The sequence below is a fragment of the Scyliorhinus canicula genome, chromosome 12 (assembly GCF_902713615.1).
Source record: "Scyliorhinus canicula chromosome 12, sScyCan1.1, whole genome shotgun sequence".
NCBI lineage: Eukaryota > Metazoa > Chordata > Chondrichthyes > Carcharhiniformes > Scyliorhinidae > Scyliorhinus > Scyliorhinus canicula.
In genome coordinates, this window is record NC_052157.1 from 118,639,589 (window position 1) to 118,653,343 (window position 13,755).

General features: G+C 51.3%; 1 protein-coding gene across 13 annotated transcripts in view; it reads right to left on the bottom strand.

Annotated features, from left to right (window-relative positions):
- The window catches only part of LOC119974723 (septin-5-like), a 239,204-nt gene that overhangs the window by 44,703 nt on the left and 180,746 nt on the right, over positions 1-13,755 (bottom strand). For all 13 annotated transcript variants that reach the window (XM_038813880.1, XM_038813886.1, XM_038813888.1 and 10 more), the window contains 2 exons: positions 5,242-5,343; positions 669-765 (listed from right to left, as the gene is read on the bottom strand). In XM_038813880.1, the coding sequence (XP_038669808.1) occupies positions 669-765; positions 5,242-5,343 (199 nt within the window). The remainder of the gene's footprint in view (positions 1-668; positions 766-5,241; positions 5,344-13,755) is intronic.

The window sequence follows — 13,755 nt, forward strand, 5'->3', positions numbered from 1 at the left end:
GGGGGGGGGGGGGGGGGGGGGAAAGAGTGTGTGCATTTATATTAGGTCATCAGAAACTCTGCAGGTGGGTATAAAATAATAATTTGGTGTTCAAGTATGGGGTGTTAGACACCTCACTAACCACGCCAAATAATAGTATCACTAACAGAATCAGAATCAGAGGAGACCATTCAGTCCATAGTGTTTGTGTTACCCTCAAAACAGCTCCCCAGCCTCATTCCAGTGTCCAACTCTTGGTCCAAAGTCAATGACAACACAGCAAGGACATATTTCATTATGTTTAAAAGCGATTAATTCCAGAAACCTACCACCCTGTCGGGTGAAATAGTTTCCCCTCAAATCCCTTCCAACCCATCTCCCAGTTACTTTAAACTCTCCCCCCTGGTTACTGACCTCTCGAATCTGGGGAATAATGTCCTTCCTACCACCCTATCCAGGCTCCTCCTAATTTCATACACAATCTACCCAGTTTATATATTTTATGAAGCCACTATTTTTACAAAACATTGTTTTGACAAGCACAATTGTGAAACTATGAACTTTCAAAATGATGCTTGGCATTGAATGCTTAAAAGACATTGGTCAGGGTAAATCTCTGCTATTTTCATTTAACCTGAGGTAAAAAATTAAACAAATTTTTTAAAAAAAGGTTCGTGCTTGTGTTTTACCTTCGACAATACCCCAGGGATATAGTCGTCCCCGCACCCTCTTTCCTTTGGCTTCAACCACAGTGTTGCTGCCGATCACAGTGAATGGGATGCTGTCCTGGAATAGAAGGTAAAAGAGAATATAAAAACAAAACAGTTGAGAGGAATCCATCTCTTTGGAAGCAGAATCCACAGCAGCTTCTGCATCGGGTATTAAACAGCACTCTCTAGAACTGAGTCTCAGTCAGTGAATAATGAATATTGTATAAATAACATTCAGAAGCCATACCTGTTAGATGGTTCAATTGTATTTTTTATATTTGTTCAAGGGGCAGGAATATCACTGGCTAGGCCAGCATTTATTTCCCATCTCTAATTGTCCTCGGGTAATGGTGGTGAGCCATCTTCTTGATCTACAACAGTCCATGTTGTGTAGGTACATCCATAGTGCTGTCAGGGAGGGAGTCCCAGGATTTTGACCAAGTGACAGTGAAGGAATGACGATATGTTTCCAAGTCAGGATGGTGAGTGACTTGGAGGGGAACGTCCAGGTGGTAGTGTCCCCATGTGTCTGCTGCCCTTGTCCTAGATGATCGTGATCGTGGGTTTGTAAGTTCCTATAAAGGAGCCTTGGTGAGTTGCTGCAGTGCATCTTGTAGATGGTACACACGGCTGCCACTGTGTTTCGATGGTGCAGAGAGTGAATGTTTGTAGAAGGGTTGCCAATCAAGCGGGCTGCTTTGTCCTGGATGATGTTGAACATCTTGAGTTTTGATGAAGCTGAACTCAACTAGACAAGGGGGCAGTATTCCATAACACTCTTGACTTGTGCCTTGTAGATGGTGGACCGACTTTGAGGAGTGAGGAGGCGAGTTAAGCGCTGCAGGATTCTCAGCCTCTGAGTGAGCTGTTCAGAAGAATGTGTGGGGTGGTGAGAGGGATCGAATTGCATAGAGGAGAGCTGTTTATCTTCTGTGCTGGGAGGAAACATTTCTGCTCCTCCTCCTGGACCAATGGCAGTGCTGAAATAATACTCACCTCATGCTGCAGCAGTCATTGGCTCCCTTTAGCAACCAGATTATTGGAAGTCTCAGAAACCCAATCGGCCGATGTTAGATTTAAAGGGAGCGAAATCATGCGGCACACAACCTTCTTAAAATATTTAAATATGCAATCCGCCCGAAAGGAGTTGCTATGCTGCAACTCCACCGATAGTGATGCACTCTGCCATGCGTCGCAGCCTCTGCACTATGTTACACCGTCACCCACATGGCTGATCGGCAGGGGAGGGGGGGGATAGGGTGCCCCAGCCAGGCTGGTCACGTGGAACATGAGGGGGCGGAATGGGCCGGTCAAACAGTCACGTGTGTTTGCGCACCTGAGCAGTCTGAAGGCAGACGTGGCCTTTTTGCGGGAGATGCACTTAAAGATAGGGGACCAGACAAGGTTGAGGAAAGGACGTGTGGGCAGGTGTTCCATTCGGGATTGGATATGAAGACGAGGGGTGGGGGAGCGATGTTGGTGAATGAGTGGGTGGCATTCGATGTGGTGAACAGTGTGGCAGATTCGGGTGGGGGTGGGGGGAGTTTGTGATGGTGAGTGGGAAGCTGGAGGGGAGGCCGGTGGTTTTGGTAAATGTTTATGCCCCAAATTGGGATGATGTAGATTTTATGAGGCGGGTGTCAGGGAAGATTCCAGACTTGGACACACCGATTGATTATGGGGGCGGATTTTACTACAATTAGAGAGCCAAGCTTGGACCGGTCGTGCCCCAGGTCGGTGAGGGTGTCGGCAGTGGGGAAGGAGCTGAAGGGGTTTATGGAGCACATGGTTGGAGTGGGCCCTTGGAGATTTGGGAGGCTGAGGGCGAAGGAATTTTCATGCTTCTCCCATGTGCACCGGGTGTACTCCCAGATTGACTTTCTTGTGTTAGACAAGACGTTGCAGACGAGGGTGATCGACTCGGAGTACAGGGCGATCATGGTTTCTGACCATGAGCCGAATTGGATGGATTTGCGAGTGGGCCGGGGGGGGGGAGTGGGGGACAGCCCAGTGCCCCGCGGTGGAGGCTGGATAATAATCTTTATTAGTGTCACAAGTAGGCTTACAACAACACTGCAATGAAGTTACTGTGAAAATCCCCTAGTCGCCACACTGGCACCTGTTCGGGACACAGAGGGAGAATTCAGAATGTCCAATTCACCTAATAAGCACGTCTTTCGGGACTTGTGGGAGGAAACTGGAGCACCCAAAGGAAACCCACACAGAAACGGGGAGAACGTGCCGACTCCGCACAGACAGTGAACCTAGCCGGCAATCAAACCTGGGTCTCTGGCACTGTGAAGCAACCGTGCTAACCACCGTGCCACCGTACCGTGTAGGCTTGTTGGAGGAGGAGGAGGTGCGCGAGCGAATGAGGGTTGCCATTCGTGGGCATGTGGAGCTAACCAACACGGGGGGAGGTCACAGCCACCGTGCTGTGGGAGGCACTCAAGGAGGTGGTTAGGGGGGAGTTTATCTCAATCTGGGCGCACAGGGAGAAAGCAGAGTGGACACAGATGGCATGACTTGCAGATGAGATTTTGAGGGTTGACAGGAGATATTCGGCGGCCCTGGAGGCAGGGTTGGTGCAGGAGAGGCAGAGGCTCCAGATGGAGTTTGGGTTAGTGTCTACAGGGAAAGTGATGGGGCAGCTACGGAGGGTCAGAGGGGCAGTGTATGAGTACGGAGGGAAGGCAAGCAGGATGCTGGCCCGCCAGTTAAGGAAGCAAGAGACGGTAAGGTAAATTGGCAAAGTAAAGGATGATAAGGGTAAGATGGTGTTGGACCCGGAATGGGAGTAATGTAGGCAGGCAAAGCCCTCAGTCCGGGCGGGTTTCCAGTGGAGTTTTATAAAAAGATTGGGGAGGGGCCTGGGGCCACTGCTGGTGTGCGTGTACAATGAAGCAATGGAGAGGAGGGACCTCCCCACTACATCGTCGCAAGCTTCCATCTCCCTGGTATTAAAAAAGGAAAAGAATCTGGAGCAGTGTGAGTCGGACCACCCAACACTGTTACTGAACATAGGCGGCAAGTTGTTGACGAGGATGTTGGCCTCGCAAATCGAGGACTGCGTCCCACAGGGTGATTGGCAAGGACCAAATGGGATACGTGAAGGGGAGGCTGTTGATGACCTTCGGAGGGGCAGAAGGTGGAGTTATGGTGGCGATGGACGCAGAGAAGGCATTTGATTGGGTGGAGTGGGAGTATTTGTGGGAGGCGTTGGGACAGTTCGGTTCGGGCAGGTGTTTTTGTAGACTGGGTCCGGTTGCTGTACAAAACCTGTCCACCACCTGCAAGGCACAAGACAGGAGTGTAATGGAATACTCTCCACTTGCCTGGATGAGTGAAGCTTCAACAACAATCAAGAAACTTGACACCATCTAGGACAAAGCAGCCTGCTTGATTGGCACCCCTTCCACAAACGTTCTCTTCCTCCAACACGAACGCACAGTAGCAGGCGTGTGTACCATCTACAAGATGCACTGCAGGAACTCACCGAGGCTCCTTAGGCAGCACCTTTCAAACCCACGATCACTACCATCTAGAAGGACAAAGGACAGCAGAAACATAGGAACATAACCACCTGGAAGTTCCCTTCCAAGTCACTCAGCATCCTGACTCCGAAATACATTGCTCCTCATTCACTGTCTGATGAGACCATCAATTCACGAGACACGTGCTTTAAGATATGAACAGTGGTTTTAATCTACTTACAACAGAGCCAGCCTGTAACACGATGAACGCTGGATGAACTGGTCGGCTGGCTCTGGGCATCGATCTTTACACAGCAGTCCAGGGGGAGGAGCTGTGGGCGGAGCCAAGGGTGGAGCCCTGTACAAACTCCTATGCATTCCCAGTGCTACTCCGCCTAGTGGTCGGGCAACGCAACTGCGCTTACAATAATATGGTATATATACTACAGTGTGAATTACATTCACCACACTGTCGCTGGGTCAAAATTCTGCAACTTCCTCCCTAACAGCACTGTGGGTGTACCTGCACCACACGGACTGAAGGTAGTTCACCACCACCTTCTCAAGGGCAATTAGGGATGGGAAATAAATGCTGGCCACATCCCAGAAGTGAATAATAAAAAACACAATCAGAACAATCATGATCTTATTTAGAACCATAGAGTACAATCCCTGCAATGCAGAAAAAGGCCATTCGGTCTATCAAGTCTGCACCGACCCTCGGAAACAGCACCCTACCTGGGCTCACTCCCAGTAACCCGCCTAACATTTTGGACACTAAGAGGCAATTTAGCATGGCCAATGCACTTAACTGGCACTTTTTGGACTGTGGGAGGAAACTGGAGCACCTGGAGGAAACCCATGCAGACATGGGGAGAAAGTGCAAACTCCACATATACAGTCACACAAGGTTGGAATTTAACCTGGGTCCCCGGCGCTGTGAGGCACCACTGTGCCACCGTGCCACCCCATTTAATGGCGGAGCAGGCTTGAAGGGCTGAATGACCCGCTCCTACTTGAAATTCTGTGTTCTCCCATATCTGAACAAACTCAACAGGCTCCCATTAGGCTCTGTTCACCTTCAATTCCTGATCCTGCCGTTTAAATTCTTCATCCTCGTCAGAGTCACATTCTGGGAACTGATAGATTTTAATCCCATAGGACTTGATTTCCGCACGGATCTGAGGAGAAAATATTAAAAATATAACCAGCAAAGAAATTAAGAGATTGTTGGACCTTTAAAGTTGACTAAAGCCCTACTTCATGAATTTTTGAGTAATCTGTTAGGTGCGCAGCATCACGGCGCTCTAGACTAAACGCCAACAGCTCTTGTGTTCAACGGAAGACATTGGCGCGATTCTCCGGAAAGAAATTCTAATTGTGGTAACGAGTGGGAATTGCCGCGAGCTTCCCAGTGCTCGGCCCAGCAAGGCCGGAAACACTATTCAACGTTAATTGGTCCACCTAACGAGGCCCAAAAGCCTTCTCGCTGCAAATGAAGGCTCGCCAGCCGATTCGCTGACACTGCGCTCCCCAAACTCCTACTGACGAGGTCGAGCAGCACTTTATCAGCACTTGCTCAGCCAACCCCAGCCAGCTCGCAACAATGGTGCCCCGGAGACGGGCCCCCAAGATTCGAGGATGCAGATCTGGGGAGGCTCCTAGACACAGTGGAGGCCACGAGGGATGTCCTGTTCCCCCAAGGGTCCCAGAGATTCAGCCACAGGGCAGCCAGTGCTGCCTAGGGCTAGGTGGCAGCGGCTGTGAGCACCGGGAGTGTGACCAGGAGGACTGGCCTCCAGTGTCAGAAAAGGTCACAACCTACACAGGCAGCACGTGTGCGTAGACACCACCACCCTCCCCGCCGAGGCCTTTCCGCCTCCACGCGAGCACATCGGGAGAGTGGAGAATTGTAAAACACAATAAACACCTTTGTGAACAATGGGTATAATGCCTCCATCACTTTCTCCCGCAATGCAGGCTGATGCCAACCTCCGAGCCCGAGGCCCATCTCTCCAGGCATCCCCCTCCCTCTCCGGGCATACTGTGCGGTTGATGAGTGTGAGTGAGCATTCAGCAGACAGGCAGGGGTCAGACTAGGGCATAGATTGAGGGGCACTGGCGCTCAGCTCTCTGCGGATTATCATACCAACTTCCCTTGACAGTAACCCGCTGACAGTACTGGCACAGCAACCTGGACATAGAACATAGAACAGTACAGCACAGAACAGGCCCTTCGGCCCTCAATGTTGTGCCGAGCAATGATCACCCTACCCAAACCCACGTATCCACCCAATACCCGTAACCCCCCCTTAACCTTACTTTTGTTTTAGGACACTACGGGCAATTTAGCATGACCAATCCACCTAACCCGCACATCTTTGGACTGTGGGAGGAAACCGGAGCACCCGGAGGAAACCCACGCACACACGGGGAGGACGTGCAGACTCCGCACAGACAGTGACCCAGCCGGGAATCGAACCTGGGACCCTGGAGCTGTAAAGCATTTATGCTAACCACCATGCTACCGTGCTGCCCCTAAAGGAGTAATGTAATACATACCCTGTAGGGTGAGGAGTGGGTGTGGGGTGTGGATAAGATAACGATGATGGACCAGGCCACATCCTAAGTGGATCGGGCAAGTATGAGGATCTCCCTCGCCCTCCGGGCTTGCCGGATCTTCGCCACTGTCCTGCAGCCTCCAGCTGGTCCTCAGATTCCTCCCCGGCCTCGTCCTCCAGCCCCTGCTGGTCTGGTGCCGCCTCATCATCGTCGTCCGCTTCCTCCTCATTAGAGGCGGCCACATGTTCCTCATCCCCCAACTCCAGCTGGCGCCCGCTGCTGTGCGAGGTTGTGGAGGACACAGCAGACCACCTCAAAGCGGGCGACCCTCCTGGGGGTGTTCTGAAGGACACCACTGGAGAGGTCGAGGCATCAGAACCGCATTTTGAGGAGTCCAATGCACTGCTCAGTGACAGCCTGGGGGCTACATGGGCCTCATTGTATCGGGTCTCCACTTTGGTTTCTGGCCTCCGTACTGGCGTCATTAGTCAGGTCCTCAGCGGGTACCCCTTATTCCCCAAGAGCCAAAAACCCAACCTGCGGTGGCCCTCGAAGAGGCTGGGGTTGACCGACTGCCCCAGGATGTAGCTGTCGTGGACGCTCCCCCAGGAAGAGTGCATCTGGTGGTCGCATTCGATCGTACGTTGAGGGAGTTGAATCCTTTCCTGTAGGGCTCTACTAGGTGGCTCGGTGAGCACAGGGCAACATGCATGCCATCTATAACCCCCATCCCGGCAATGGTGGAGAAACCTGCTGCCCGGGCAATTTGCTGGACTTGGTTCATGCCAAAGTTACTGTTGTTTTCCACCTTGACCTGTCGAATGTAACTGTGGGCTGTGGCCTGCGAGATACAACACAGGTCCCCGCTCGAGCCCTGGAATGATCCCGCAACGTAAATGTTCAGGGTTGCAGTGACCTTGACGGCCACCGGGAGCAGGTGTCTGTAATGATATGTATATTGATGGATGTAAAGAGTTAACAAGTTAATGATAATGCTTCTTACCACGAGAGGGAACCACAGAACAGTCATATATATATATATAATGTGACTTGGGGGATTCTGGGAGAGGATGGTGAGACATGAGAGAGAGCAGTTGTGTACTTCAGAAAGTCTGCTGGTTAGAGATAGCATAGTTTAATAGAGAAACCTTCTACTTTAGGACGGTGACCGAACCTTAGTTAGTAGGGTAATAAATTTATAGTTTTGTTTATTAACAAAGCTTTGTGTTCTTTATTCAACACTACACATCCGAGCCATCCAGGTAAAGCAAAATAGAGAACACGACAGTGTCCTTCTCCTCCATGTTGGGCCAAGTCCGCGAGGACATGACACAGATGCCACACCGTCTGCTTGTTGAGGCAGAGCGTCCAGTGGCACATGTTATCCGTCATGTGTTCAAACAATCAGCTACGCCTGTACACCCTGGGTTATTGCGTGCCTCCCCCTCTGGCTCCCTCCCTGGCCTGATGGGTGGCCAGGTCTGCAGGGTGTGGGGCGGGGTCCGGCACATGGGCTGCCATCTCGAGCATCTCCAGATGCTTTTGCTGCCGCTGTCTCTGGCGTCTGGTCGCCTGGCCTAGCAGTAGTACCACTAGAGCAAATTCTGCTGGGTCCAAAATAGCTATAAAGAATTGGAGAGGTGTTAGACTGACAAACAACGATGGCTCCCACCTTGGGACACTCTATTCCCCCACTGATTCCCCCCTCCTGGAACGCCCTGCCCATGCACTCCCAGCCGCAGCGGGCTCCCCTCACCAGACCCAAGACCCTGCACCCCGGACACCTGGACCAGGCGTTGGGCCCTCCCCTTGGCACTTACCCACCCTCTGGCCGTGGTCATGTTCCTGGAGCTTTGTCCCATCCCCTGGGTGTTCAGATGTTGGCTGCTGCGTGTGTGGTGTTGCCTCCCGCAGTGTTCAGGCACAGTGGCCAAGCATCACGGTCTGATTGAGATTCGAGGCTATGACTCCCACATGCTATCTGGCACACCCACCTATGAGAATCCACTTGAGTTGTGTGAAGTGCTCACTGAACCACAATTGTCAATTCCCTAGAGGCTATAGCCTTCAGGCACACGGCCTGAGGCCTCAGCCGTCAGTAGGGGTTATGGGTGGTCAGTGGGGCAGACGGGCAGGGACAAGGGCTGCCCCTGGAACGGATACACACGATCCAGGGGGTGGCATGGAGGTTCCATGCATAGTTGCCCCCCGGTTGGCCCCCCTGCGGCACCCCCCACCCTCCATGGCGGTCCACCCCTGCGGAGGGTCCCCCACCCTCAGCCAAAGGTTCCCCCCCCCCACCGCCTGCCGAGTATAGGGGTGGCAAGCCCAGTGCCCCTGGGCTCTTTGCCCGTGAGCAAAGATGGCTACTCACCTCCTCAGCTCCCCACAGAAGCCCTTCTGCCAAGTTCACGTTTTTCAAAAGCATGCCAGCGTGACCACTTGCTGGGGAGGCCGATGAATGATGGGAGCCTATTGGATATGGGGTGGCTCTCGTTAATTGTATGGAAATAGGGTTTGTGGTGATAATTGGTTATCACCGAAAATGAGAACCGCGCCAAGCACCAGTTTGCAATGCAACCGGCCCGCTCCCAGAGGTGGAATCAGGATCTCAGCCTGGCGTGGCGAGAAACCAATTATCCCTAGAGGCTATAGCCTTCAGCCGCACTGCCTGAGGCCTTGGCAGTCGGTGGGGGTTATGGGATTAGATCTGCGTGTGAGCATAGAGAGACCTTTACTTGGCTTATAGCCATGCTCATGGCCTTGGAGACACTTGATGTTCATTCCTTAACACTGCCATGTTAACATATGTTTGTTTTCTGACTGTATTAGGTCATGTTAGGACTCAAATAGAACAACTGCAAGATGCCTGAAGTAAATTGGAAAGCATCAGGTTGGCGTTCTCAATATGGACAGTGCCAACAGAATCCTGGCAGTAATTATTTTGCAAATATTAAACACTGAAGTCAAGGGCTCCACTGGTTATTGTTGACTGAAAAATCAGTCGGTAAAGTTATTGCGCAAACACTAAGGTTGTCATTCACTATTCCCTATCCACTGTCTTAATGGCGGTGTTAATATTATTTTAAGTCTCATCAACAGTAACTTTGACCTTTACATGTAGCAACATTGCAAATGTGTATGGAACAATTTCTCATGACACAAAACACAGACCAGAGAAAAATCTCACAACAGCTCATATCCCAACACATCACATTGCAGCAACATGCCTCATTTACAATGATTTACACTGAAGTGCTGTCATGGTTAATATAGAGGTTGATGTGGCAATTAATTTGGATATAGCCTTCTACATACAATAGGGTGGAAGACCATTTGATCCAATTTGATAATGTTTGTTAATGGGCTGAATAGTGTTGAGGGCTCACACCAAGAACATCTCGGACAGAAGAGGAGGAGGTGCTGGGGCGGACTTTCCTCATCCAATCTGCTCTTTTGAAAAAAAAACAGCTAGTCTCACTTCCCCATACCCTGGCAAATTTCTTTCTTTCAAGTATTTACCCAATTTCCTTTAGAAACCTACAGAACTTGCATCAACATTCCTATCGGGCAACGCCCTCCAAAACCTAACCACTCATACTCTAGCCACAGGAGTTCATAGAAGGTTTAACCACAAAGGTTTATTTAGTCAACGAAAAGTAAGACTGCAACGTGAGACACAGTACATCAGTTCCAGCCGGGACTATCGATCTACCGGTTCCAATCCTGGCTCGTTTTCAATGCCTGGTTTACAAGTCCCAGCTGTTGGCCTCTCGGGGAAGGGGCGGTGGGGTGGGGGGAAAAATCAGGATTATCCTCCACGGTGTCTGGTCTCTGTGGCTGTAGAAGTGAGCTTCAGGGACGGGGAATCTTTGGATGAGGCGGCCTTCTGGACCGAACGTGGTCCACATGCTTGCGCTGGAGACGACCCTGGGCTTGCACCTGGTAACAGATAGGGCCCTTCGGTGAAAGATTACGCCAGGGACCCACTGGGCACCACCAGCAAAATTCTGAACAAACACTGGGTCACCGGATGCAAACTGCCGAATTGGCCAATGCCAAGAAAGGCCATGCCCCTGCTGTTCTTGAGTTCGGCATACTTTTGCGCCAATGTCCGGGAAAACCATGCTAAGGGGGGTGCGAAGTATCTGGCCCATTAGGAATTCCCTGGGAGCTACCCAAGTCACCGCATATGGAGTGGTCCTATATGAAAACAAAAAACAAGCCAGTCTAGTGTCCATAGAACAGGAAGACTGTTTCTTTCGGCCCCGTTTGAATGTCTGCACTGCGCGCTCCACCAACCCATTGGAAGCCGGGTGGTATGGAACGGTGTGGATATGGCGTATGCCGTTCATCTTCATTAACCTCACAAATCCTCACTTGCACAAGGAATGCCGTTGTCCGTGATGAGCACCTCGGGGAGGCCATGCGTACTGAAAGACAAACGCATCTTCTCGATCATTGCACAGGACGTTTTGCCTACCATCTTATGCACCTCTAGCCATTTAGACTGGGCATCGATTAACAGAAGGAACATGGATCCTTGAAAAGGGCCGGCGAAATCCGCATGCAAGCACGCCCAAGGCTGCCCTGGCCATTCCCAGTGATGTAGGGGCGTGGCCGGTGGAGCTTCTGATGCTCCTGGCAAATGGAACAGTTTTGGGCCACCTTCTCAACGTCGGTGTCGAGGCCTGGCCACCAGACATAACTCCGGGCCAACATTTTCATTTTGGTCACACCCGGATGCCCATTGTGCAAGTCCTGTAGTTTCAGTTCCTGTCCTCTTTTCGGGACGACCACACGTGACCCCCACAAGAGGATACCGTCTTCCACGCTGAATTCAAACAGCTTGGAGGAAAATGCCCGCAACCTGTTTGGGAGCTGTCTATGCTGCCCGCCATACAGGACTATGTGCCGAACCTTTGATAGGACTGGATTCGTCTGGATACACTCACGGATCTGTGATGCCGTGACAGGCAAGGAGTCCATACAATGTAGGGTTGCAACCACCAGGAGTGGGGGGTGGGGGGCTCCGCAGGTACAACATTTCTAGTTTGGTGGGGAGAGTGAAAACTGATCTGGCAGGGTGGGATGGTCTCCCTCTGTCACTGGCGGGTCGGGCACAAGCGGTTAAAATGAATGTGTTGCCGCCGATTTTCCTGCCAAAGGCATTCTTCAGAGAGGTTGAAGGAATGATTACCTCGTTCATATGGGGAGGGAAGGTGGCCAGAATTAGAAAGGCGCTGCTACAGAGGGGAAGGCAGGCAGGGTGTTTGGGTCTTCTGAACCTGATGTATTATTACTGGGTGGCGAATGTGGAGAAGGTGCGGTGCTGGGTCAGAGGGGTTGATTCCCAGTGGGTCAGAACGGAGGAGAGTTTGTACAGGGTTTTGGGATTGAAAGCACTAGCAACAGCACCGCTCCCGATGGCCCCAGGGAAATACTCAGGGAGGCTGGGAACAATGGCTTCATTAAGAATTTGGAGGCAGTTTCGCCAACACTTCGGGTTGGGGGCAGGGTCAAGAGAAATGCCGATTCGGGGGAACCACAGATTTGAGCCAGGGAAGTGGGATGGAAATTTTCAGAAATGCGAGGACAAGGGGATTAAGACACTAAAAGATTTGTTTCTTCGGGGTTGGTTTGCAGGATTGAAGGAGCTGGAAGCGAAGTATGGGCTGGAGCAGAGGGAAATGTTTAGATACATGCAGTTTCGAGATTTTGCCAGAAAGTAGATACAGAGCTTCCTGGTGGAGCCGGCCTCCACATTGCTGGAGGAGGTGCTGAGAACAGGGGGACTGGGGAAAGGGGTAATGTCGGCGGTTTACGGAGCTATTTTGGAAGAGGAGAAGGCATCACTGGAAGGGATTAAAGCAAAGTGGGAGGAAGAGTTGGGAGAGGGTGTGGAGGAGGGGTTCTGGTGTGAGTTGCTCCGGAGAGTGAACGCCTCCACTTCGTGTGCGAGGTTGGGGCTGATATGTTTGAAGGTGGTATATAGAACACATCTCACTAGGGTGAGGATGAGCCGATTCTTTGACGGGGTAGAAGATGTGTGTGAACGTTGCGGCGGTGGGGGAGGTGGGGGGGCGCAAATAACATTCATATGTTTTGGTTCTGTCCAAAACTGGAGGATTACTGGAAGGAGATTTTTAGGGTAATCTCAAAGGTGGTGCACGTGAAACTGTACCCGGGCCCTCAGGAGGCCATATTTGGGGTGTCGGACCAGCCAGGGTTGGAAACGGGTGCGGAGGCAGATATCGTAGCCTTCGCCTCGTTGATCGCCCGAAGGCGGATCCTGTTGGGATGGAGAGCAGCCTCTCCACCCTGTGCCCTGGCGTGGCGGGGGGACCTGTTGGAATTCTTGACTCTCGAGAAGGTTAAGTTTGAACTGAGGGGAAGGATGAAGGGGCTCTACAATTCATGGGCATTATTCATTATGCACTTTCAAGAACTGGATAACATCGAACATTAGTTGGGGGGGGGGGGGGGGGGGAGAGATGGGTTAATGGTGACTATGGGTGATTCCATATTCCTTTTTGTCATTTGTTTATGTGAACATGCGGGCTAATGTTTGGGGTTTGGTGGGAGGATGGAATTGTTGTTGTTGATATGGGGATTTACATATTCGTTACTGATTATTGTTTATTGTTGGTGGGTGTAAATGTGGGAGAAAATATGAAAAAGGAGAATAAAAATATTTTTAAAAAAACCCTCCGGAACCTGTTTGGAGGATGTGCTGCCACTGCACCAGCAAGTGGCGCAACCAGTCCTGGACCCAACAGGGCCCGTCAGCGTGCACCACGATAAGCGGGAAATGCCCCTCCTGGCATCCATAAACAACAGAGGTCATTGTAGTTCCAGCAATGTCCAGTGGTTCCCCCGTATAGGTGGCCAACCTGACCTGTGTATCAGTTAATGTAAGAGTCTGTATACCCTGCTTGATGCGGTCGAATGTCCTCTGGGGGATCACGAAGACCGCTGCACCAGTGTCCAACTCCATCTCAAGCGGGTGACCATTGACCTGTACGCTCACC